The 27,093-nt window shown below is 35.5% G+C and overlaps 2 protein-coding genes across 3 annotated transcripts in view; one reads left to right on the top strand and one right to left on the bottom strand.

Moving 5' to 3' along the window:
* Nucleotides 1–2,004: 2,004 nt before the first annotated feature.
* Nucleotides 2,005–25,514, top strand: LOC110020897. 2 transcript variants are annotated; one of them, XM_020719179.1, is made up of 9 exons: nucleotides 2,005–2,201; nucleotides 2,334–2,417; nucleotides 6,536–6,669; nucleotides 6,789–6,853; nucleotides 6,972–7,489; nucleotides 8,459–8,539; nucleotides 22,845–22,907; nucleotides 25,143–25,226; nucleotides 25,314–25,514. In XM_020719179.1, the coding sequence occupies exons 2-8, from the start codon at nucleotides 2,370–2,372 to the stop codon at nucleotides 25,200–25,202; spliced, it is 969 nt and encodes a 322-aa protein (XP_020574838.1). In that variant the 5' UTR covers nucleotides 2,005–2,201; nucleotides 2,334–2,369; the 3' UTR covers nucleotides 25,203–25,226; nucleotides 25,314–25,514. The 2 variants fall into 2 exon arrangements, with proteins under 2 accessions (XP_020574838.1, XP_020574837.1); XM_020719178.1 differs by having other exon boundaries at nucleotides 25,143–25,514.
* A 981-nt stretch (nucleotides 25,515–26,495) lies between these two features.
* The window catches only part of LOC110020902, a 5,604-nt gene continuing 5,006 nt past the window's right edge, over nucleotides 26,496–27,093 (bottom strand). The window contains exon 3 of the mRNA XM_020719182.1: nucleotides 26,496–27,077. Coding sequence (XP_020574841.1) covers nucleotides 26,496–27,077 — 582 coding nt within the window. The remainder of the gene's footprint in view (nucleotides 27,078–27,093) is intronic.

Here is a 27,093-nt window from a genome sequence, read left to right as displayed (position 1 = left end):
TAAAAAGCAGAAGGTAAGAGTGGGGCTCTTACGCTCTTATTAGACTCCGGCCATCAATAAAAGTGTAGTTTTCCCAACATAATAATGGCCTTACCATGTTGGATCTCTGCTTATTTCCATGAAATTTTATGTGGGATTTATTCACGGCTCTTATTAGACTCTGGCCATCAATAAAAGTGTAGTCTTGCCAACATAATAATGGCCTAACCATGTTGGATCTCTACTTATTTCCATGAAATTTTATGTGGGATTTATTCACTAGTCTGATATTTTATTTATAATTCTCAATTTATTTCACATTGCTTAGTTTTGACTCCTTGCGAATTTCTATTAATGAGAGAGCATTATCTTCTTCTTGTTTATTTTGCTAAGTTATTATTTAGTTGTGATTTTTAGAAGTTTTTTGTTTGGGGAATAGCTTTTTACAATCAGATATTTTAGTTATTATAATTTGTTGGTTTTTTTTGTTTTCTGGTGGGAAAAATCTGTCATAATATTTTACATTTCTTTTTTAAAATTTTTAATTTGGTGGAGAGATGTCGGAATTGCAGTTATTGTTTTACATGTGTTGTATTGCTTTCTTGATATGCCAATTTGGGAGAAAATATAACGTCTAGAGATTGTATGTCTGGACATCAGTGTGAATTGTACCACGCCACAAGTCGTCGTAACACTAGGCCAAGCTGGTCAGGTGCGACACTGCACTCCTTTTATGCATTTTCTGCTATATGTTTTGATTGAACAATGTTGTTGTGCAGACATTCGTCATGTTCCGTATGACGGTCATTTGTAGGGCATTGAGGCAATAATTGTTTTGTATGACTTAAAAATATGGTAAGGGATATTTCAAATTATTTCTTGTTGTAACTAAAAAAGGATCACTTCTACTGTTCTTTTTTACTATTTGTTTATTTATTATAAATTTAGAATTTTTATTTTTTCCTGGCAGAGTGAACGCTCTAACTTTACTTTTTGAAATTTTTCATCTTTCAAGCAAGAGTTTTTTTTTTTTTAATTTAGAATATTTAAGAAGTTGTCAGAGTTTTTTTTTTTTTTTTTTAATTTAGAATATTTAAGAAGTTTGTGGTGTGAAATGTGAAGCAGACAGAAAGCTATACCAAACATTTGTCTGGAGTTATCGAAGAGGCAGTTATTAAAAAGAATTGAAGAGCCTTAAAATAATTGTTTGTGATTATGAGAAATTCATTTTATATGTTTCTCTAGTTTATGAACTTGGATGGGAGAAAAAAGTTTAAATCTTTATTATATCCTAATATCTATAGTTTTTTTTAATTTATATTTTATGTATCTAGTTAATACCAAGTAATAGTTTTTAAAAACAACTTAGAGCTCATTAGATACTACATTTAATTCTAAACATAAAGTATTTTATTTGTAATATAATAATAACTAGTTTATTATTATAATATGAAAAATTAGAAATTTTATAAAAAAAATTGAATGATTTACATGCGTACTTGAACTCGATGTATTTGCATTTCTAATACCTAAATTTTGATTTTTACCCCGACTCCGTTAAACTTGTCATGAAAATGAATATTGTGTTTTTTAGAAGTTAAAATTGTGATATTTTTTTATGTGATTTTAAAGATTTGAGTGCTATAAATTTAATATTTATAATTTTAGGTGTTACATATGTAAATACGTAGCTAGGAATTTTCCGTTTAAAATGAACTTGTACGGTAAATAAGGGAGTAAAATATTTTATTAATGTAATATATATTACATCAATTAGCTAAATTAATTATTAGAAAAGAAATTGTCTTATACCATTTATTGCAGGAGTAGTTTTTTGATATAGATTATAGCATAAAAAAAATCGAAATATAAATTTGGGAAATTTACATAATAGAACCCAATTAAAATGCATTTATTTATCTCACCCCTAAACTTTAATTTTTACATTCGAAGCACCCTATAAAAAGGTTTAAATTCATCGTCATCAGCACGAATCTTGAAACAACCATCTTGCTGTTGTAACAGGAACTAGGTCGAGGGGGAACTGAGCGAGTATTTTTTGCTGTCAACGATTTTCTCTCTGCCTCTCGCTCTCTCTCTCTCTCTCTCTCTCTCTTTCTCTCTCTGTGCTGCGCTAACTGCCGGTGCGGAAGAGATCAGGCCACCGCCCTTGTACATCAACAGTATTTACTCTTGAGCTGCCGTATTCTCCGCCGGATGTGGTGAGTCTGCATCTACCGTTCTCTGCCGTCCATGTTCCCCTTCATCTTTCTTCTTGTTTTATTTCCTCCACATGTTTTTCTATGCTCGAGTTACTTATTCTGTGCGTACTATCTTTTTTGCTGTCTAATTAGTTAGGATTTCTGGTTCAAGAGGAAAACATAGAGAAGATGTCTGCTCGGCCCCAAGTCACCATCACTTTGGGCCAGACCGGTCAGGTGCGCCACCGCATTCTTTTCTGCATTTTCTGCTGTACGTTTTACTTCGGAATGGTTTAAGCATTGTCGGTGTAGATTGTGATTTAGTTCGAATGGAATTCTGTTGTGGCTGATTTTTTTTTTTTTTTTGGAGTTAGATTTTGGAGTTATTTACCAACTTGTATTTAGAGTTTTTGAAGTTTTGCCCCTATTAGATATGACCAGGGTGGTTTAGGGACTATTATTTGTGTGGAACATTCATTACACATTTAGCTATTAGGCTTCTTCAAGCTGGTAGGCCAAATCTAACTAGGCTCTCCTGCATCTCATATCCCGTTGTTTTGTCTTGATTATTAAGTATACTGCCTCCCTTAAGATGTACAAAATATTGCTTACCTCCTTTGTGCTATTTAAATTATCCTTTTCTACCTGTGCAATTTCATTCTTTGTCGTAGGTTCACTCAAGCAACTTTACCCACTCTACTCTTTTAAACTCTCGTTTGACTTTGTAGTAAGCTCTATCCAGTTATTTACGGTCTTGGTCTTGTTGGGGCTGCTGCAACTGTTTGAAGAAGCCGTTGTGAAGTTGTTAAAGAAGTTGTTCTTCAATGAATTGTGGTGGCTTTCACAAAAAAAAAAAATTAAAAAGTCAAACCGCTATTTTCTAGGTAGCCATGTCTGGTGGAAAAACGTAGCTTCCAGCGGCATATTTTTTAGAATGCAGACAAAAACATGTTTTGTCAAACAGAAAAACCGAGGTTCTGCATCGCACCACCACCCCAAATGCACCGTTAACCTTTGATGCATATATCATGGATGCTTGTTGCTTATTTCTTTTATTGGTTGATATTCTGTTTGCTGGAATATGCTTTCTTGGATGGTTGTTGATCAGTTTGGGTGAATGATGGAAAATACATTTTTTCTTCTATATTTTGATATATTGGATGGTCTTAGCATTGAAATAGAGTGAGAAAAAATTGGAAACCATAGCTGATAATTGTTGGAATTTGACACATTTGAAGGTGTATCATTTTCCAATAGATGGTGACTGTTGGTGTGAAAGAGATGTTGATATATTGAAATTCATTGCATATTTTCACATTATATTAATTGGAATAAGTGCATTTTCATGTCTATTTGGAATGTAGAACATAAATTAGTATCAGTATGACTAAACAAAGAGAATATGCAATGGAAATAAGTGGTCAAGAGTAAATTGGCATATTTGAAGAACCATGCTTGGAGATAAATTTAAATGCATGATGTTGAAATCATAATCTCGAAGTTTTCCACCTGACTATCAAGGGGTACTTTTAAATACAAGAATGCTAATATGCTTAGGGGCTGTTTTGCCTTGAGTCATATGAATTTAGATGCAACATTTAAGCTTAGCTATTCACTTCAATAATGTTTAGTTATTCGTTATCTGCTCAACTGTTACCTTAAACTTAAAATTATATGCATTTATGTTTGTGTGTGCCTATACAACTACGCATGGACCTATTCATGTAAATCTGAGAGAATTATTGCTGGTGAACCACTCATTCTAAGGAGTTGTTTACCAAAGCTATGTTTCTTGTTGCAGTACATAAAATATTGAACTGATATAAATATATGATTGATTTCCTTGTGTATTCTTCTATGGTGAACTTCTAGAATAGGATAAGCAAAGTAAGATTTCCTTATTCGATGAACTAGGCCGATGGAATTCGGGGCTGTGGATACAAGAGGGATATATGCTAAGGAGACTAAATGAATGAATTTAGTAAATAATGTAGGGATTTTGAGTTTCGCCAAAATGTCAAGGGTAATCTTTTCGTTGATGCCCTTTTCTCTTGTCTTCCTTGATCTACTAGTTCTCTCCTTGGCTCATTTCCTTTTCTTCATATTTGATTTTCTTATTGACCTCTTGATTTCTTGTCCACCCAATTAATGTTTCCCTTTGCAACCTCTCGAGTAGCTAGAGAGAGAGAGAGAGAGAGCGAGAGGGAGAGAGAGAGAGGTCAGTGTTGGACATTTAGTTGAGAGGAGAGTGGTGATGTTCGTTTGGCACGATTATGGGGAATGGAATGAGACTTTAACTAGTAATAAAACTACTTTTGTTTAGTGTATTAACATTATTGATTCTCTAAATTTTAGCTGAATGTTCTGAAAGAATTTTTTTGGATGGTTGGACAATGCGTTTATCATTATTGGAACCACTGAAAAAATGATTCTCGTAGATTAATGTTAAGTTTAACTTAATTTTTGAACCTGTTGATGTAGCATTAACTTCTTTGGTTTAATTAATCACATCAATGATGTTGTACTGTAGTTTTATTAACATTAATTTAGTTTCAAATTTTAAGAGTTGTGTCTGTTATGGATGGATTAAAAGTAAAATTGACATGGAAAATTGTAGACTGTTTTCTAGTATGTTTTACTCGGTTGGCATCCAAATAACAATTAGTTATGTGACGAGCATGGACTACACTTCGATCCATTTAATTTAAAAGAAGCATCCACCTTTGAGGCTTTGGTTTCTGCTTAAACCAGGTCATGATTTTGGTACTGCAGGTGTTATTTATGTGCTCTGTTAAACACAATACTGCTTGTCTTAGTTTGAGTGGCAGTCTACATGCCCTAATAGTTAAAAAGATGGATGGTTAATGAATTTCTCATCTCAGTGGTCTTCCTTTTAATAAAGTGTTGTATGATTTTGTTTGTGTTGTAATCATATGGCAAAAGAGTGCAGAAAATTTCATTGTGGAAAGAATAAAGAAAAAAATTATACGAAGACTATAGTGCTGCTGGAAGTAAATCAATGCTTTTTCCATCTATATATGTGATGCTCTGGCATTTGAGATGGTATAACAACAATTGTTTGTATGGGAAACAACTGCTCTTAGTTGCAATGGATATTCATCAAAGTTATTGATTAGCAACAATAAATCTTCAATAAGGTGGAAATTCTCACATATGTATGTACGTGTTCTTGTAGCTTAAATGAGTGGTATCGCATGAAATTTGGCCTAAATTGATTATAACAACCATTTCATGATATTGTGCTTGCTTTAGTTTTGAACCTCCCTATATTTGTTTCATAGCTCTCAACTAAGCAACAAACCCTGTGGTTTGTGAATAAAAGTCACAAGTAATGGCAAATATAATTCATGATTCAAGAATCAATCTCTCGGCAGGTATGCCAAGCCTTACTCTATTTCACCTTCCTTTTTCTATTGATCCTATCCCTTGAGTGATAGGTCTTTGATCATAAATTATCTCTTTCTATTGGGAAAATTAAGTCATCCATCCTGCTTGGAATTTTTAGACCAAGAAGCAGTGTTGCCTACTTTTATACAAGCCCTTGAGAGGGAGATTCCTAGCTATATGGCTTGTTGAATAAGATATCAGGTTATAAAGGAAATGTTACTATACATAGATGGTTGATTTAGCCATGGATTTAAGGGAAAGGTGGTCGGGTGGGGGGAATTGCTATCATTGTGGTAAAGGGTTCAAACCAATTTACATCCTATGAATTCTCACTTGTTCATTTTTGCATATTGATTCCTGTTCTCTCACGATCCAATTCTTTGACATGAGATTTATTCACTTCAGTGTTATATTAAAAGAAAACAAAAAATGCTGTAGACACTGTAAAACACGAAATGCACTTGTACTTTCAAAGAGGTCCCAAGTGATTGTTATCTGTGACAATTAATCATTGTTTTTTCCTGGTCGGGATGTTAGAAATGATTGCTATATTAAGTTTGATTCTTATGGAAGTTTAGAGGTTTGTTCTCAGGGAAGGCTGGTATTCATCTTTGCTATCAGTAGAAATGCACTTTTAACAGGTTGGGAAGATTTAAGGTTTAATGGATTGTATGCTTGGTGATGAAACTCTATCAGTTGTTAAGCTAGGCGCTCCCACTTTTCAAAATAAGAAAAGCAAATTAATTGGCATTCAAGATAATGAGCTAAGTACCAGTTGTTTAATGTTCTGAACTTCTGTTATTTATCTATTAAATTATTTCAGTAAGGATTCTACATATTGCTTTTCATTTTAGCTGACTTAAACTCATAATTTTAGGGTCGATCTCTAAAGGGTTTTTTTTGTCCTTATTATTGTATTTCAGTTGTTCTCACCTAAATAGTTGCAGGTTGTCAAAAGAACAACAACCACAGTTGATGTCAGCAGCTCTGGCTATTATCCATCATCAGAGGGAAAGCGGTCTCTTAGAGAAAGGTTGGGAAATAATACAGAAAGCCATCATGAAAATCAGTTTAGCAAAAGGTTTGTAGATATATATATTCGTGTAAATTTGAAATTGTTTGATTAATTCATAATTATTGCAAAATTTATTTATAATTAATGTTTATTTTACTTTATAATAAATCCATTATTTATTACAGGCAACGAACGAATAATTATAATCCAAGTAACAATCACATGGTTGATGAAAGGCACCGCATGTCCAGTATCCTTTTACTGAAAGCCCTGGGGCTACAAGTACCCTTCACCACCACTACCACATGCATACACACACTTCATTCAATGGAATCTTCTATTGTTGTTTTAACTCTTAACATATCCTGACGGCCGAGTTAGTCGGAATGACCTGAGACACAAGCTCATGAGCAAAGGTCTATCCCGGGGTAAAAGTGGTTCTGAAGAACAAATTGGTGTCGATCTTCGTGAGAAACTTTCTCGTAACTCTCGAATCCTATTGAGAAAAGAATCAAATCAAAATTTGCCTGAATCAAGGATCTCCAGCCTTTCAAGGAGAATACCTCCTGCAAGAAGTGCTGATGATTTACTTCGGCTAGACTCATCCAGAAAACCCTACCCTTTGACATCGGATGGGCAAAGGTGTAGATCTCCAGATGGGCTAATAGGTGCTTATAGACGCATTTCCCCACTGAGATGCTATGATGAAGCATACAATACTTCACTTATCAGGCCTTACGGTGATTCGAGGCCAACAGGTCATGTTACAAGAAGTTTTGCAGACACTTCAAGACCCGCACCTTTTATGAGCAAAGCTATTCCGGTTGATGCTGCAAAGCCTATCTTGCGAGCTCCTCCTGATGCTGCTCAGAAACCTGTTATTTTGGTTGGTTTATATCGTTGAATTTTTTATTTAATAATTGTTTAGCCTATCCGCTTGATTGAAACCGTATCTGAACCAAGAACATTCTTTTATTTTTCATATCAATATTTGGACATACAAATTAACTTCATCGCACTCTTGCAGAGAAAAAAACTATTGTGATGCGGCAGAAGTATTCTATTATAACGCTAACTGATGTTGTTATATTTTTTTTTATTTAGAATTTCTAAATTTAGTTACAGTTACAACTTGTGGTACATAAAAATTCGAACATGTTTTTCTCATTTATGTGCGGTAATTAAATGGCTAAAAAACACAGTATATTTAATCTTTTTTTAACTGTGTTGTATCTTTTTTTATTATCATATAATAGTTTACTGTCTTTGGCAATCTTAATTCCCTTTCAATGTTTGAAGAAATGTTTTATAGCCAGTCATTTACTAATTTTTCTTAGGGGCATTTACTTACATAGCACACAATTCTTATGTATTTACATATCTCACGCCTAAACTTTCATATTTAAACACACAACACTCAAAAATTTAATATCACATCAAAGATAACACTACTATTTTTTAAAATGAATACACATTTTTATGTATACCTATAAAATGCCAAAGTGCTATGTATGTAAATACGAAAGTTTAGGTGTGAAGTATTTAAATACGTGAGAATTGTGTGCTATGTATTTAAATTTCCTTCTTTCTTATTAAGCCTATTAAGCCTGGTCAGTAGTATCCGTTAATGAATTTATATTGTTCTGCTGAACTTATTATCAAAATATTTCCTCTTGACATCCGTTTTCAAATTCACCGGAGTAACTTTTCTGTGCTAGGGTTGATTACATTGCAAATTCTGTGGATTTCTGTATGTTTCTGCATGGATTAAAAAATTTGTGCTGTCCTTGGCTTCTTGTCAACCTTATTGGAAATAATATTTATCTTGCATGATATGTGTGTTGATTTCTGACAGACTGAGGTACCACTTACTGTTGCTAGCTTATTGCATTCATTGGGCCTAGGGAAATATGCCATCCACTTCCAGGCTGAGGAGGTAAGTTTGCTGTTCTCAAACTCTTATTGCTTTTGGGATCCAGTTATCTATTTGAAACACGCATCATTTTTATCTTTATAACATGGAAATTTAAATGATTCTCTTTATGGTTGAGTGGTTATTTCATTTTAAATCAACTTGCTATTTTTAATTATTTTGTTAAAAAAATGAGTTGCACTGGATTGCATTTACTCAAAGCAAAAAAATCAATTTCTCCGACAGTTTTTTTAAAAATAATAAAGGGATTCCAGGTCTCATTCAAAACAGAGGCTTGAACCCAATGTGAATCGCTCACGCTATAATTTCCACATGAATAGTAATGCAAACGTGCAAAGCTTTCTTCTCTCACAGGACTAAATTCTTAATGGTAGTGAAAGTATATGTAGAAAATTAAAGTATTCAATACTTATGGGTGAACAATTTCAAATTGGAGGAGAAAAATTGTTTAGCATAAATAATACTCCTTTTTTCTGGCTCAATTTATTTATGATTCTTCCAATTTTATATAGATGAATTACACCTTTTTTTCACCAAAAGCAATCCTAAAACAAATTTATTCTAATAAAATGAAATCAAATCATTTTAAATCCATATCATATAAAACATGATATGGAAAATATTTTTATCAGGGAGATTTGATCATTTACTTTTTAGGAAAGAGCGTTTGTTTTAGCACCCCCTTTGTCATTAAAGATCATCACGCTTGTTTTATATGATATGGTTGCAGAGTCACTAATAGTCTGAAGTTAAATCTTCAAAAAAATTTTAAGAAGATCCACCGCTCTTACCCTTTACCTTATATAATCACGTGCAAGGAGGAGAAATAACACTCTGAATGAAAACAATGGTTACAATTTCCTTCTTATTGGCACCATGCCAAGCATCGGTACTCTTTGCATTATTAGAAGTGAATGCCAGGTGAATAGCAGTAGAAGCAACAGAACAAGAAGAAATTGAGGAATAATCTTAATCACCAAACATATAGTAGCCTTGTTATTTCTGTTGCTCATCTTACAATGACGTAACCTTTAATCCATTGGTTTCCCATGTTTATCTTTTGTAGCAACTTGGTTAGACTTTAATTATGAATAATGGATATCAAACTTTTAAAGACTTTCTAGGAAGAGGTGGAAGATGACGCAGAAGGGAGTTCGAGCTTCATTGTAAACGAGAGGAAGACAAGAGTTCAATCAATATAGGACAAAATTTATAACCAGAGAGTGACAAGAGGTCAACATAGGATTTGGCGAGTACTCAGAACAACTCATGGAATGGTGATAAAAGAGGCTAATCAAGTTGTGTATGAAGAGGGGTGAAAGAGTCAATGGGAATTGCAATTGTTGCAATTGAAGAGAAGAAATTTGTTATCAAATTGGATATCAAACTTTTAAAGACTTTCTAGGAAGAGGTGGAAGATGACGCAAAAGAGAGTTTGAGCTTCATTGTAAACGAGAGGAAGACAAGAGTTCAATCAATATAGGACAAAATTTATAATCAGAGAGTGACAAGAGGTCAACATAGGATTTGGCGAGTACTCAGAACAACTCATGGAATGGTGATAAAAGAGGCTAATCAAGTTGTGTATGAAGAGGGGAGGAAGAGTCAAATGGAATTGCAATTGTTGCAATTGAAGAGGAGAAATTTGTTATCAAATTGGGCAAGCGAATGCATTTTTAATAATCATTTGGCATTTTTAAAACCTTGTTTTAGGAGTGAAGTAATTGTTGGCCTGACGAGGTTGTCCCAACTCCTGTATCGAGCGGATCGTGGAACCCACAATCCCGCGAGCATACCGGGATAATTTCCCGTCCCAAGTACCACTATAGCAGGAAATCTCACGTTATTTCGAGTTGTACAAGCCATGGTACCCTTATTTTCTATTTTGTTATTTCTAACTAGGGTTTAGTTTATGTCTTAGTATAAATATATTATTTTAGAACTGGTTTGAAAATTTTTAGTTTTATTTTGGGTTGTTGTTGTTGTATTTTGTGTAGTTAGGAGATTGTAATATCCAATTTTTGCCTAAGGAGTGCTCTATTAATTTCTTTTTGCAAGTGGTGTGGCTGTAATTTGTTTAGGAATAGGTGGTGAACCTCCTTGACGTTTCATGGTTCTATCTGCTGTTTTTAGCTCGAACAGCCGCTGAATGACTCCTATTCCCTTCCAAACGCCATCGACTTCCCATATTCTCATTTCCTTGTCATTCCGCAACCCCCTCCCCACTAAATCCACTTCTAAAGCACCTTTCAGGAACCCTAGAACGGCGTCATGGCCTTTATATCATTTACCTGTGTAGCACAGGGTAGTATTCATGCGCATGCCAGGCTGCTTTGTTGCATGGCAACATGGCATTCTGTGTTACCTAGCTTTTAAATGAAATCCTAGTTCAGGTTTCATTTTTCAATCATGCATCTGTCACAATAACTATGTACAAATGTTTACTTTGCCTTGGCTTCTCACTCACGTGTTTCTTCTTGAGAATGCTTCTCATTGCTTCATCCTCACATTGCTTCTCACTTCAAGTTGTTTCTGTTTCTTGATCTTTAGTTGTCACTCAATTTTAAGAGTATTTTTTTATTATTTCATTATCTATATCTTCGGTTTTTCTTGTCTTTCTGATAGCTAAACATTAGTTTTATTGGCATGTTATTATATTTATTGACAATTTATTTAATGACATTTAAATTTGGCTAATTAAATGACTATTATAGACACATAATATAGCCATATGTGATATTCAATTCATGAACGATACAGTTAGTAAAAATATAGCTTTGCTTTGTGCTTGGCATATTGATGCAACAAAGAGCTCTTATAAATCACATTATGTTTAACACTTCGATAATACTGAATCTATTATTGTAGAAGCAAAAAACCTTTAAATGGGAGCCAAGTTCCAAGTGGATGGAGCCAAAGAAGGTTTTGGGGCAAGGAGTGCCTACAATGGCCATGACTTGCAAGGGTGTCAACCTGCTATAATGGGCCATTCACACCAAATGAATGACAACACATGTTGTCAAGAGAACATAGTACCACCTCAGCTTCAAGTTTGGTGGGTTTATCAAACATTATTGTTTAGTTACTATGGGATAACTCCACTCTGGAGGCAACTAATCATAAAAATTGGGCCAACTTCAACAAAGTGCCTTGTTAGGTTGACATATAGCTTTGGTTTTTCAAGTCAAAAGATCTAGCTACACTCCTTGGTTTGGCTACACCACCAGAAGCGTAAAAACTCAACATTATCTTGGTTGACAATTTCCTTGGAAGCATAACTACAAATTTAAATATGCTTTCTAATGAATGGTCATTTAGAGAGTAAAATGAGCTTAAAATGGGGCAAATATGATGTATGATGCTCTCAACTTTCAAAATTGAACCCATTTGGGACTTAAAGGGGGTTTTAGCCATGCCAGAGCAAGGTTTGTAAGTGACAAATATGCATTTAATGTCTAATTAGAACAACAAAAAGCATTATTATACAAATTAGCATTAATCTTTGTTTTCTTTCGTCATCCAGAATCTGTGTGGCTATCAATCTCAGGAGATGGCAAAACCAACCTTCTCGATCCCGTTTATTTTTGTATTCAGGCTTTGAGTAGAGTAGGAATTCAAAATTTCTACTCTAGTTAGCTGGAGTTGAAATTGAAGGCATTAGCCAAAGAACATCAACCTCCAGTCACTGAGCTTTGATACCATGCAATAAAAACTCAACAAAAAAAAAATTATCGGGATCACAACAACTAAAAACACAAAATAAATCTTTGGTCAACTATTTAAAAATCGAAAAATGGAATCCCTAGTCTCATGCAAATATAAATTGATTCCAAAGTACAATTCCAATTTAAAGATTCCATCAAACTATATATCTGACATTGATAATAATGCAAACTAAAAGCTCTCTTCTCCTGTAGGAAAGAAGTACTAATGGTCCTTGATTTAGAAGTATATAGACAACTAAAGCATCTGAAACTCATGGAAAGGCATTTCAACATAGAGAAAAGCTTATATAATATTTTTTTGTGTGGCTCAATTATACAATGGGTCTTCACTTAGATGGATACGGAAATCTAACTTATAAAAAAATTGATAATTAAAACAAAATTAGTAAAATGAAGCAAAATGAAATTAAATTTATTTCATATAAAACAATATCCTGAAAAAACTTGTTCTAGGATGATTTGAAGAAAATATTTACAAGAACTGTTGAGAATTTATTGATAGTTTCTTTTCAACATTTGTTTTATGCAATCCTAAGAGAACTTCAAAGGTATAAAATTAGGAAATGATAATAATAATAATAGAAATTAGAATTGTCCTTAAATTGATGAAATGGAAAAATTATTATTATAAAATAATTATAGTAGTTCACGGATTTATGAGTGACTAATAATTTTATGGGTTCTTAATGTCACGTGAAATGAATAAAAATGGTAGAGGATTATTGACTCTGGTGGAACATTAATGTTGGTAGAACTGATGGAGGGGGAATTAATGACGACATTGTAAGGCGGGTTAATTTTTTATTTAACTTTCCCTCGAGGGGATGAATGGATGTTACCCATTTCAAGCTTGCATGTCAATTTTTGAAATATTGTGCATGATAATCTTTCGGTGAGAATTTTCGCAAATTCTCCATTTGTGATGACAAACCAAGTACATATTGAACCACAGTTTAGCTTTGCCCCTATACTTTCTCAGTCATACTGCATGGAATTTTTTTAAATATTGATTGTTGACTTGTCACAATAGTCTTCCAAAATCTTTTCATTTAATCATTACATTTTTATAATTATTTTTAACCATAACAATTTACAAATTCAAGTGTCATAGATATAAATTTGGCTTATATGCTAGCCATTGCCACCATTTTTTTATTGTACTTGTGCTAGCTTTAAGATTGTCTCGTAAGAATATGAAGTGCTTTGAAATTGACCAATCAACCATAAATCCTGCATGCTCTATATCTATAAGGTCTGATTATTAGATTGTCCTAAAATTACTTATTTTAAAGTTTTTTTAGACGTTATAAATTTGATGTATAGCTTTGTGGTGTGGTTATTTAGGATTAGGCATGAATTAACTTATCAAGTCAAAAACATGGACGATATTAGGTTTGTTATATAATGTGTAGACAAGTTTTCTCACAAGTTTGATGAGAAAATTTATTCTATGAATTTGTCTTTTAGAACATTTCTATGTTTACAATTACATTCTATAGGTCTCCAGATAGGCCTGCATTGCAACTTATTTGTTTCTTTCAATGAGTCTTTTATGTATGTCTATTGTGATATAAGGATCTCATGTCGAGAGTGCAAACTTTAATGCTAAAGTACTTAGCTTATTTAATTTGTTGAATCCAAATTCTTGGTGCATCTTTTTCTTAACTTTCCGTATTTTGAAATTACTTTTATGTTACGAAGATATTATTGACATAAACTAGTAGAGTAGAAACTCCCTTTGAAGCCATGTTTTTTACAAAAAATTATGTGGCCATCTTGTCTCTGTTTGTATTTTAAATTGAGATGGTGAACTATTGATAAAAATAAAATTCAAACAGTGCTCATTTTAGCAATGAGATTGATAGTTTCATTGTAATCTATGACATATGTTTAAGTGTCGCATTTTGCCACTAATATGTCTGTATGCCTTTTTAATGAGCCACAATTTTATAATTTACCAATATGTCTGAAATAGGAAATAACGACAACAAACATCAATATTCGGCTAGGGCTGGATAGGACTAGTTGTGGGCGGCGGCGACATAGGTTTGAGAATAAGTGGCGGTAGCCTGGAGGGTGTAAGATAGGGTCTCAGTGGTAGTAGGGGTTGGTGGAGGGGTAGATGTGGCTGCAATAGCTGGTTGCTGCAATAGAGATATTATGGGTGTTAGGAGGAAGTGATGGCAGTGAGGCTTATAATGGGGTTTGCGGCTATGTTTGAAGGGAAAGGAGCAGGAGGGTAGAAGTTACAATAGGGAAGCTTTCATGTGCGGGTTGCGATTTGGTTTGACGGAAAAGGAGTCGGGTGGTAGAAGAAAGTTTCGGCATGCAGGGAGGGTTCTAGATGGGGGTTTGACAATAGCAGGATGTGGGGTATATGGTTGGAAAACAGGGAGAGGAGAGGAGAGGAGAGGGGAGGGGGTGTAAGTAAGATGGCAACTAGGAGGATAGAGGAAGATGTACACCACCTCGCATGAGTTACAACTAGAACATCTTCTCGTCTCGAATACAACCCTAGAAGAGAAAAGGGGGGCGACTGCAGCTGTCCAAATAGAAATCTCAACAAAACTGCACCCTAATTTCAAGTGACAATATATTTATAATAAACTAAGATAATTAGGAGGGGGAGGGGAGAGGAGGGGAGGGGAGGGCAGGGGAAGTAGGTGGCAACCCTCCCAACCCTAATTAGGGTCGGTCGGTTCAACCTCCCTGCTAAACGGGCTCCCCTTGCAGAACTGACAGCCCGATTCAGCCCTCCTGTAGCCCCATGTCAGTCTCGAAGGGTGGGGGGAGCTTCGACCTCATTCGTCGGAGCTTCTGCCTGCCCGTTGTCAGTGGAGTTGTTATTACTTCCCGGTTTGAAGGATCTTCGACGGCGGTCTGAAAAGCACATGGATCCCACTGGTGACGGCAATGTCCCCCAAAGCATCTGAAAATTTTCCTCCACTTATGAGCATACATCCATATTGATCCGCTCTCTTGAGGGTTCATTACTGAATTTAACTGCATTTGTGTGTCTTGCATAGACTGTTGAATCCTCTTAAAGTAAACTACGGTTAGTTTAACCTGCTTTGGAGCAAGGGTAACTTGAGCCTCCTTGAACATGGTGGTCATGGTGGTAAGATCTTGAGCATGATATTCTGTAATGCTCTCTGTCATGATTGTCCCGTGTTCGGAGCCGGCGTCTTGGTTTTATCATCCTCTGTCGTTACCAAAATTGGATTCACCGATATTGCTTTGTTGGTAGGGCTACTGTGATTTTGGGCTCTATCGAAGGAAGTAGGATGATGTGTTTCCCCTCGGTGAAAATGTAGGTGTTCATGTATCTGTTGTGGTGTCCTACAGTTAATTGTCACGGTCTCCCAACAAAAGGTGACAGGCATTTATGGGAATCACATCGCCCCACACCTAATCCCGCAGTTGGCTCTCAATGGAAAACACTACTAAGCAACTTCGATCAATGTTGTCCCTGTTTTTCTTCTTGAGCCTCATCAGATAATATCGTTGGGAGTGTTTCTAAGTCATGAGGCCCAACTTCTCCATTGTATGTGTTGAGACTACATTTTTACTTCTCTCTCCATCAGTGATGAGACTGCATATCTTCCCTTTCACAGTGCAATGTGTGTAAAATATATTGTGATGAAGTCACTGTGAGTTTCTTGCATCATATGTCTATAGGACCCATCGAACCATGAGCATCTTACCTTCATCCGATGAGAGATGATGCACCTCATCTTGTTCCTTGGTTGTCTCCTCGTCGCTACTCCATGGCGCCATGCTCGGTAAAAGACAAAATTCGGCTCATCAAGCAACCTAAGGCAATGTGATCAAATTCGTGGCATCTAAAGCATTTTATGGCGGGGATTGTAATAGGCTTCCCAATTTTCTCAACCTTGTTCTCGCTAGGGGTGGCTCTATCATTATGTGAATCAATTTTTTCAAGTCCCTGAGGCGTGTTCTTACTAGTGTCTCCAACTGTGGGTGACTACCTTACTGGTGTTGGTTGTCTTTTCTGTTTCTGTTGCCTCTTCAATTTAAATGCTAAGGTCTGAACTTCTCTAAGTTTCCAATAAAGCAGCAACAATACAACATCGCTAATTGCGGTCTTCAGGCCCCCTAGATAACGGTCAATGGTGTGTTCCTCTGGCTCACCCAAATCACACTTCATCTAGAATGGGTTAAACTGCGCCGTGACTCCTACACAGATAGGGCTCTCTGTTGCAGGTGGTGGACTCTCAGAAACATATCCTAACTGTAGTTGGGTGGAAGGTATTTCCTCTTCATTGCTTTCTTCATCTTTTCCCACTTGGTAAGCTTGTCACTGACTTCTCTTTTTTTCTGTCTCTGGAAATTCTCCCGCCACAAAGAACCACTCTTTTTCAACTTGATAGCTATTAGTTTTACCCCCTCTTATACGCCAGCACATCTTTATATTTGAAGATCCGCTCAACAGATTATAGTCAATCAATAAAATCATATGGGTCCATACCTCGATCAAACTCCGGTAGATCCATTTCTATGATGATGTCCATGTGCTAGTCATATGTGGGCTCTTCTCTCGGCCTCCTCTGATATTGAATTTGGAAGCGATCTGTCTGGTATTCCTTATCACTTATCTCTTCCCTATGGAACGAATTAGATTTTCGACGTCATCTTTCCTTCGACTCTCCAGATCACGATCGAGGGTAATCACTCCATTGGTTTCATCATCGGTTTCCATGATCCTCTTTTGAAGTTGACGGATCTCCCTCTGTATCTCGTCCCAAATAGTTTCAGGTATGCATCTCCTGGGTGGCTTGATTAAGGCTTGAGTTTAGAAGGAATGGTTTGAGGATATAAAGAAACAATATTTTAGTGTGTTTAAAGCGGATTCTAGGGAACTCTGGGATATGATTAGAGTTAGGCTACTTATGATACCAAATGATATCAAAATTAACCCAAACAATAATATAAATGAAATTATTATTGTTGAAATTCAAACGAATACAACCAAGTCTCTTGAAAATGAGAAATAACAACAACAAACATCAATATTCAGTTAGGGCTTGATAGGACTTGTTGTGGATGGCTGCGAGAAGGGTTTGGGGATAAGTGGCGGCAGGCTGGAGGTTTTAGGATAGGGTCTCGGTGGAAGTAAGGTTTGGTAGAGGGGTTGGTGTGGCTGCAACAGCAGTTTGTTGGGGTCGAGAATACGGATAATAGGAAAAAGTGACGGCAGGGAGGCTTACAAGGGAGGTTGCGGTTGGGTTTGACGATTAAGGAGCGGAGGGTGGGGTGGGGTGGGGTGCGGTGGGGTGCGGGGGGGGGGGAGGTGGAAGTTGGCTACTACTGGGTTTGACGGGAAAGGAGCCAGTTGGTAGGAGAGTCACGACAGGCAAGGAGGGTTATGGATGGGGGAAGATGGCAGCAAGGAGGATCGAGGAAGATACACACCACCTCGGATGGAGAAAATATTGCATACAAAGTATATACTTACAAGGGTCACCGTAATTTCACTTATATGTGATGTGGCCCACTTCATCCACCTTATAAGTAAATACTAAGTATGCAATATTTTCTCGGATGAGTTACAGTTGGAGTATCTTCTCATCATAGAATACAATCCTAGAAGGGGAAAAGGGGACATCGGCAGCTGTCCAAACAAAAATTCCCACAAAACTGCACCCAAAAATCAAATAACAACATATTTGTAATAAACTAAGATAACTATGAGAGAAAGGGTGGGTGGGGAGTGGGTGAGTAGAAGGCAGCAACCCTCCCAACCCTAATTAGGGTCGGTCGGTTTGATCTCCCTGCCAGACGGCACCCCTTGCTGAATCGACGACCTGGTTCAACCTTCCTGGCCCCGCATCAACTTCAAGGGTTAGGGGAGCTTCGATGTCATTCCTAGAGCTTCTGTCTTCTCGTTGTCGGTGGAGTTGTTTTTACTTCCCGGGTTGAAGGATCTTCTTTAGCGGTCCGAAAAGCACATGGATCCTACTGACAACTGCAATGACTCCCAAAGCACTTAAGAATTTTCCTCCATTTGCGAGCATATATCCATATTGATCCGCTCTCCTGAGGGTCCACTACTGAACAGAGCTTCATTTGTGTGTCCTGCATAGACTGTTGAAATCCTCCCGAAGTAATCTACAGTTAGTTCAACCTGCTCTGGAGCGAGGGTAACCTGAGCCTCCTCGAATGGTGGTGGCCATGATGGTAAGATATCGACCATGATATCCTAAAATGCTCTCTATCGTGATTGTCTCGTGTCTGGAGCTGGTGTCTTAATCTTATCATTCTCTGTTGTCACCAAAACTGGTCCCACCGATGTTGCTCTACTGGCAAGGTCTCCTGTAATCTTGGGCTTTGCTGAAGGAAGTAGGATGATGCGCTTCCCCTCCTTGATGAATGGGTAGGTGTTCCTAAATTTGTTGCGATGAGTCTCACAGTCTCCTCAACAAAAGGTAGTAGACATCCATGGGAACCACGTTGCACCACATCTAATCTTGCAATTGGCTCCCAATCGAAAACTCCACTGAGCACCTCCGGTCAATGTTGTTTTCTTTCTTGAGTCACTTCAGATAATATGGTTGGAAGTGCTCTGAGTCATTAGGCCCAATTTATCTACCTTCTATGTTGACACTACATTCTTACTACTCCTTCAATCGATGATGAGACTGCATACATTCTCGTTCACTATGCAACGTGTGTAGAATATATTGTATTGAAGTCAATGCGAGTCCCTGGAATCAAGAGTGTCTCACCTTCATCCGGTGAGAGATGATACACCTCTCTCTATTCCTCAGCTATCTCCTTGTCGCCACCCTCCTCCACGGCGCCCTGCTAGGTAAAAGACAATTCGACTCGTTGAGCAGCTGGAGGCAATGTGCTCAAATCCGTGGCACTGAAGCATTTTCTTACGGGAGTTGTAGTAGTTGTGCTACACTTCTCAGGCTTGTTCACTAGGGGTGGCTCTCTCCTTATCTGAGCCAGTTTTCTCAACTTTCTAAGGCGTGCTTCTACTGGTGTCTCCAACTGTGAGTGACTGTTTGACTAGTGGTGGTTGATTGCTCTATTTTTGCTGTCTATCCACTTTAAATGCTAAGGTTTGGACATTTCCAGATAAGCAATAAGGTTGCAGCTATAGTTGCACCACATTAATAATAGCGGGCTTCACGCCTCCCAGATAATAGGCTATAGTGTGTTCCACTGACTCAACCAAATCACATTTTATCTACAACTTATCAAATTGGTGGGAGTAGGAGGAAGTTACGGTAGAGAATCTTGCAGGTGGGTTTGAGGTTGGGTTTGACAATAAAGGAGTTGGGTAGTAGGAGGAAGTCAGGGAGGGTTTTGGATGGGGGTTCGACAATAGCAGAAAGTGGGTTTTGCGGCTAGGAAACTGGGAGAGGGGAGAGGGTTTAGGGAAGATGGCAGCTAGGAGGATAGATGAAAATACATACCACCTCGTACGAGTTACAGTCGGGTCACGTTTTCGCCATCAAATACAATTCTAGAAGGGAAAAGGGGGGCGCTAGCAGCTGTCCGAACATAAATCTCAACAAAACTGCGCCTAAATTTGGTGATAGGAGGAAGTTAAGACAGGGAATCTTGCAGGTGGGGCTTGCAGCTGGGTTTGAAGAGAAAGGAACTGGATAGGAGGAAGTTAAAGCAAGCATGGAGGGTTCTGGATGGGGGCTCGACAATAACAGGAAGTGGGTATGCAGCTAGGAAATATGGAAAGGGGAGGGGGTGTGGGGAAGTTGGAATCAAGGAGCATAGAGGAAGATCTACACCACTTCGGATGAGTTACAGTCGGAGCACCTTCTTCTTGTTAGATACAACCCTAGAAGGAAAAATAGGGATGTTGGTTGCTGTCCAAACAGAAATCTTAACAAAACTGCACGCTAAAACCAAATAACACCATATTTGTAATAACCTATGTTAACTAGGAGAGGGGTTGGAAAAGGAGGTGGCACTCCTCTCAACCCTAATTAGGGCCGGCTAGTTGAGCTCTTTTTAACTGGCACCCCTTGCTGAACAGGCAGCCCGGGTGCCGAGTTCAGCCCTCCTGAAGCCCCGCATCATAATGGCAATACTTCTAAATAACTGAAAATAATTTTATTTTTTTGTGTTAAAGTGAGGTAGGAATTTGGCTAGGACTTGAGTATGATTCCTTTGTAGATACTTGCCTTGTTATGCGAGTGGATGTCAAAGCATCTTCCCTGTTTAAAAAAATTAAGAGCTCTCGTTGTAGCAAGTATGTTGCTATTCGCTCATTCAACCACTCCATTTTTTAGAAGCGTGTGTATAACAAGACTCATACTTTTCACTTTTATTTGGAAATGCGTGGATTGAAAATTTTTAACAAATTTTTAGCATTGGTAAATTTTACTCTTTTAATTTCAACATTGATCTGATTGTTAATCATATTGAAAAGGTAGAGAAGATGTATACACCCCTTTTGACCTTTAGTAGAAAGATCTATCTTTTAACTTAGGCTTTGTAGTAGATTAGAATATTCTATGATGGGATCATCTTCCTTAATTTGTTGCTGAGATCTTGTTTTTGATCTCATAGGTTTAAGCTGCATCATGAACTTGAGAATACATTTGATTTAACATATATCAATTTTGTTTGCTAAATGAACACATAGGTGTCACATATTTCAAGAATCGTGGTGTTCCATGACCATGAGCATTGGATGTGTGATTGCCTTGTTGATATGTAAATGGCCTTATTTTCTTCTTTTAAGAAAATGCAAATCAGATGTGACTGGTTGAGAATTCTTTTCATTCAAATGATATGCTAAATATATTTTCTTATATTTCTCCAACGAGAATAGGACTTTGGGTATTTGTTCCGTATGAAACTAAGATCAAAGGAATATGGTTATTTTTATAATCCTTTGGGGGAAAAAAAAGCATAATAGTAGTTGGTTGAAAAGAGGAAGAATAATAGAGAAAAGGCTGCACTGATGAAAGCCATAAATAAGAAAATTAGGAAGAACGAAAAGAGATTTGCAGCAATGAATGCTTGCATGTTCTAGGCAATGCAAATGCTAAGAAAAAATGCAGGCTCTAATATCATGACCAGACTTAAAAAGAAGCAATTACCTATTTCATTCATATATTTGTATGATATCATACAATCCTAGGAAAATTTTTGTTTTGAAATACGCAAAATCAGGAATTAATAATTATTAAATAATCACAATAGTACTCAAATTGATGAGGTGTCAACATAATAACTATAGAATATTATCTGCAGATTGAAAAGGCTGCACTCATAATTCCACTGATCAATTATCTAACTGAAATGGACGAGACTGATGGACTGTTGGACTCAATGGAATATTAATAGAGGCAGAATTAATGGGGGAGGATTTGATGGAGATTATTTTTTTCACAGAGATCATAGTACTTGTTTTTGGTGCTCCCTCTTAAAAAAATTGATATTTTTACTTAAAATAATATAATTAATAATGATCATGTTTGACTGTATTGCAGTGCAATCTGTTGGCAAACAATGAAATAAAGTCATTTAAGAACTGCTGACAGGATTTGAAAATTGAGTTAAACCTTGCAGTTTGATCTCTGGCACATCGATGTTATTTTAAATTGTTTATGGCTTAGATGATGCTATTTTATCAGTTTTTCTGCTTTTAAATTACTATCAGAGGATTGTGGTTCCTTCTGTGCAGCCATCAGATCTTCTGCGTTAATTATTTGTAGAGTTTCAGTTTGATTTGCCTAAATTCTGATGTATTTACTCTTATCAAAGCGTGCTTAAGATGCCTTAGTATTTTATCTGCTTTATAGTTTATTGTCTACACGAGCATTTAGTATGGGGCTACCGGGTTCCTTGAAAATTTATTTCTTTCGAACTTGTATTGAGAAAGCATATGCTCATAGTACAAGTGAAAAGTTTTAAATCAAGTGGACGATGCTATCATGTAAATTGTGAAATTATGCCATATAATTGTGAAAGGTGCAGTGCCTTTATTTTCTTGGCCCTCTGTCATATTTTGTAGATCAGTCTCTTGTTATTCTTAAGATGTTAAAAATCAAGTTATGTAGAGTTTTCACATTCATTGAAGCTATAAATATTGTTAGAAGTGATTATGGTTTCAACTTTTCTTATCACTTCTAAATCTTATGATATCATTAATGCTGAGGGCGTCCTTAACCATAGGCTTCCAAGTTGGAGATGGGAATTGTAGTCCTCCTTTTCCTCTTTATTTTAATGCAAATAAAAAAAAACCGTACTATTGATAGGGGTGAAATTATCCTTTTTTAATTTGTTAATTTTTGTTTGGTGTACTCTAGGAACTATGTCCTGATATACTGGTATATTAAAGCGAAATTTCTACTGTTTAATGATTAACCCTTTAATAGGTTTGTATTAATCATAATTTGTAAACAAAGGGAGTGTAATTTTTTTTTTTACGATTTCACCATCCAATTCAGAAGTTCAGATCCATTTCATCTTTTCCTCCAGATCTATCACTTTTCTTGCATGATTTTTTATTTCTTTAAACTTTCTTTGCAAGTTTTTATGAGGAGCCATTTAATATTTTACCTTCTGGGTTTGGTTGTAAGGTTGACATGGCAGCACTTAGGCAAATGGGAGACAATGACCTGAAAGAGTTGGGGATACCGATGGTACATCATCCTTACTATAGTTTCCTCTGTATTTACAGATTTTATTTTGTTTTCCTTGATGAAACCTTTCTTTCATTTGTTGCATGCACTATTACTATATATGAGCGAACGTTCTAATCATTTTCTTTTATCTATTTTCTCAGCTTCATTTAGCCACTTAAGTTTAATTTCTATTAACCTACTGGAAATTTATACATAGGGGTGGAGCCGGTAAATTTTTTCAGTGGTGGCCGAAATTTATAACTTTAGAAAGTCTCAATCTTTTTCTTCCAAAGTTGAGACTAATATTAATGGTTTTGCTTCTTTTTCAAGTTTTAAAATTAAATTGATAAATATGTGCTGACCAAAAAAATATTTATATGAATGTACATAAATTTGATTTTATAAATTATTGAAATAATAAATAAAAGATTATATTATTTTTTTTTCCATCATAAATAATAATAATGCAACTGATAATTTAGTTTCAAACTCAAAATTTTAACCAACTCAAAATAAAAAGTTAAATACTCGATCTAGACTTCAAAATTAATTTGATATACTAGAAAATAAATTTAATATAAAAAATTTGTTTTTTAATAAATTTGTAACATACTTTAATAAGCAATTATTAAATGCATATATATATTGATCATAATTTTAATTAATAATTAATAAACTTAAAAAGCTTAGTGTTCGAATTTATACTAGTTCAAAAATTAACTATAAATCCATCATCATCTGTTTCAGCTAGATTTAAAATTGAAGTTTCAATTCAACTGTCGCAGACGAGCTATTCTATGATTCTTCAAAAATTAATTCTTTTTTAAGTTTAAATTAAAGGAGGATTTACATAATACCACTCATTTCATATTTATTTGCATATCTAACACCTAAGCTTTAATTTTTACATATATGCCACCTTATTATGCATAAAAAAGTGTATTTTACTCTCTAAAAGTTAAAAATGTGGTATTTTTTATGTGCTATAAATATAAAAGATAAAGTTTAGATGTTAGATATGTAAATATATAGAAATTGGTTGTTATGTATGTAAATGCCTCAATAAAGGAAAACGGCCCAGCTCAGCTCTTGTCACTCCTGCATTTAGTCCCACATTCAAACGAGAATTTTAACTATTCTTAAATGAAAAAGCACCACTCAGTATTGTGAGCATTTTTCCTTGGCATGTTGGTGTAGATTTAAGGAATTTTATGGTCTTCATCTGTGTTTTGTAGGTTATTTAAATAACTAGTCTGATTTTGTTTTACTGCGTGGATAAGAATATAGTTATGGCCAGATTAATATACATATATAATTTTATTCAATTATATTTATTGGCCAGGTCAGTGGCCAGGATTTCAGTGCTCCTACGGTAGCTCCGCCCATATTTATCGGCGTACCACCCAATACTTTTTTATTTACATATCTAATACCTAAACTTTACTTTTTGCCATTTATACCACCCAAATCTATGATGTAACGTAAAAAATGCCACTATTTTAACTTTCAAAAAGTGAATATGTCTTTTCATGCATAGGTAAGGTATGTATGGGTAAAAATTGAGGTTTAGATGTTAGATATGTCAATGCATACGAATTGAATGGTATGTATGTAAATCTTCCTTAAACTAATTAAAAGGCTCTTTTTTTTAATGTCCAAAAGAAAATAATTATGGTTTACATATGTTTTCTCCTTATCATCAAGTGTTCCAGAGGCTACTAAGCATCATATATCAGCGCCTGCTGGTGAATGTTTAAATGACGGAATACGTCAAATAAGGATGGAGAGAACAAAAATGTAAGCTCGGCACAATAATTATGCCATTAAAATATTCTATTCATGAAGCTCACTTTAATTTAGGTCTTTAGAGTGATTGATAGTCATTAGTCCAACCTTCATTTCATGGAGGCTTTCGTCTTTTGTGATTAATTGTAGCCATTGCTTCACGCCTACCTGAATCTCTAGTCATAATATTGAGTTGAAAAGGTCTCAAGTGGTTAAATATGCCTATAATGCTCTTAGTTATTAGAAAATCTATAAGTTGTTGGTTTATTGGAGATGTTATAAGAGGGTCCATGACATCATGTGCCCTACAAATCCTGCAGCATAAGTTCTTATTTTGCTCATTAAATTATTTTGCTGTTTGGACTTAAATGTTTTTTTATTGCTGTTAAAGTTCAAAGTAATTCTTAATTATTCAGTGGGGTTTAGCTTGCACAATGTGACAATTTTTTGCACAAATGTCTGCTGCAGGGACCTAGGAAAAAGATCCTACTAGCCCTGTTGCAGCGCTCGAAACATCGCCTTCATTAAGAGAATATTTTGGATGAAGAACCGGTATTTCGTCTATAAATTTATCAGAAAGCAAATGTTGTAAATCTATTATCTGTTTTGTCTTTTGAAAAATGTGCATTGTTTAATCAGGCTGGAATTATAGATGCAAATGCTATTTCATCCAATTTATTTCATCTTGAGAATTTACATGAGCTAGAGCTGTATATTTTTGTTGTTCTGAATTCCTCCAATGTAAGATCGATGGGCTCTATCTGAGGGGAAATATTTCAAGCTCTGCTTGATCTGGTGAATCTTAAAAAGCAATGTAATATAATTTTTGCATGCAGAGTAATTAGGCTGTTTTGACTATTTATTAGGATTGAGATTTGCTTTACTAATTTTACTTCAAATTTAACAGAAATATAACTTTGCAAGTAAATTAAATACTTCCAAATTAATCATAATGAATTTGTAAAACGGATGCATGACTCTTTACTGATTGAATGCTGTCTTTTGATTCAATATTAGGCTGCTTTGACTGTATTAGTTTACGGTCCTTTTTTCTATTTTATAGCTCTCCTATTCATCCTTTTTTTTTTTTTTTTTTTTTTTTATGTTGAAGACCCTGAAATATTTTTGGATTGTGTTTCAAAATAATATTGGCTTTGTTCTAGAGAAACCTGTTCCATGATTTTACCTATTTGATTATTTTCTGTGCTTAGGAAAGCCTAGAAACTGCTGTATTCTCAAAATGGTACTTTAGACTAAAAAAGGAAAATTGATTAAAACATCATTTATCGTATTCTCAAAATGGTACTTTAAACTAAAAAAGGAAAATTGATTAAAACATCATTTATCCCACTATAGTCACAGTCAATCTGCAGATTGTTATTTTGAGGAAAACTTTCTGCAATTTAACGAGGGAAAATAAACTAAATTCCAAACTGACTACAATGCCAATGTTTCACAAGGAACTACTACAAGCAGATAAAACCAGAACCAATTAAGTTGTCGTTAATGATATTTAACTCGACTGGATGAAGAACCTATAGAGATTAAATAAGCTAGAGGCATTTGCATACATACCAACCAATTCATTTGTATGCCTGTTATCTAACACAAACTTTGCATTTTAACATTTATACCAGCCAAATCTTTTGCATCACATAAAAAATAGCACTATTTTAACTTTTTTAAAAGTAGAATACTCATTTTCATGCATAGGTAACGTGGTATATATATGTTAAATTTAAATTTTAGATATTAGGGATATAAATACATAAAAATTGAGTGGTGTGTATGTAAAACTTTCAATAAACAATTAAGCATATGTCATTCGGTATCACCCCATCCTGTGGGACTGAAGAGATTTTCATCAAATGCATTAAGTGAATTACTTTTGGACTCTACTGTGGAATACTCTACCAAATAATCAAATTTTCCACTTGGCTGACCCAGTGGTCCTACTGTAGGATCACCATTCTCATACCTCTGCCGAAGGACCTGCTGATAACTTTTCCTTCCAGTTCTGTTTCTTTTTTCACAAGATATTCGTCGTCCTCTTCTTCTTCTTCTTCTTCCAGTTTTGTGGGAAGACGCAGATGAAGGAGACTGTTCTTTCCTATGTTCAAAGAGACTTATTTTCTTTTTGCTTCTTGGGCTGAGAAGCTCATGCCATTTCTGAACATTGAGTGTATAAAAACATGCTATTTTGTACTTACAATCCTCACATAAGAAAATGGCTTCCTTTGGGTTCAAGTAACTGTGATTTTTATGTTTGCCAAAGAAACATATTATGCATTTATTATTTGGAAGTTCTGGTGATGATTCATGGATGGTTTCTGCTAATACTATCTCTGCAGCCTCTTTGTTTAGCTTACCAATCTCTGATTTTACTTGATCCAGACTACCCTGCTATTTCTGAAGCGAG

The sequence above is a fragment of the Phalaenopsis equestris genome, unplaced genomic scaffold (assembly GCF_001263595.1).
Source record: "Phalaenopsis equestris unplaced genomic scaffold, ASM126359v1 Scaffold000108, whole genome shotgun sequence".
NCBI classification, from domain to species: domain Eukaryota; kingdom Viridiplantae; phylum Streptophyta; class Magnoliopsida; order Asparagales; family Orchidaceae; genus Phalaenopsis; species Phalaenopsis equestris.
This window is presented reverse-complemented; position numbering and strand designations above follow the sequence as displayed.

Bases quoted from the DNA above. Each gene is read 5' to 3' on its own strand.
- LOC110020897 (XM_020719179.1), top strand. From the start codon at position 2,370: ATGTCTGCTCGGCCCCAAGTCACCATCACTTTGGGCCAGACCGGTCAG. The intron at 6,854-6,971 runs GTATCCTTTTAC...TAACATATCCTG, and splicing joins TGAAAGGCACCGCATGTCCA to ACGGCCGAGTTAGTCGGAAT. The intron at 22,908-25,142 runs GTACATCATCCT...TGTCTGCTGCAG, and splicing joins AAGAGTTGGGGATACCGATG to GGACCTAGGAAAAAGATCCT.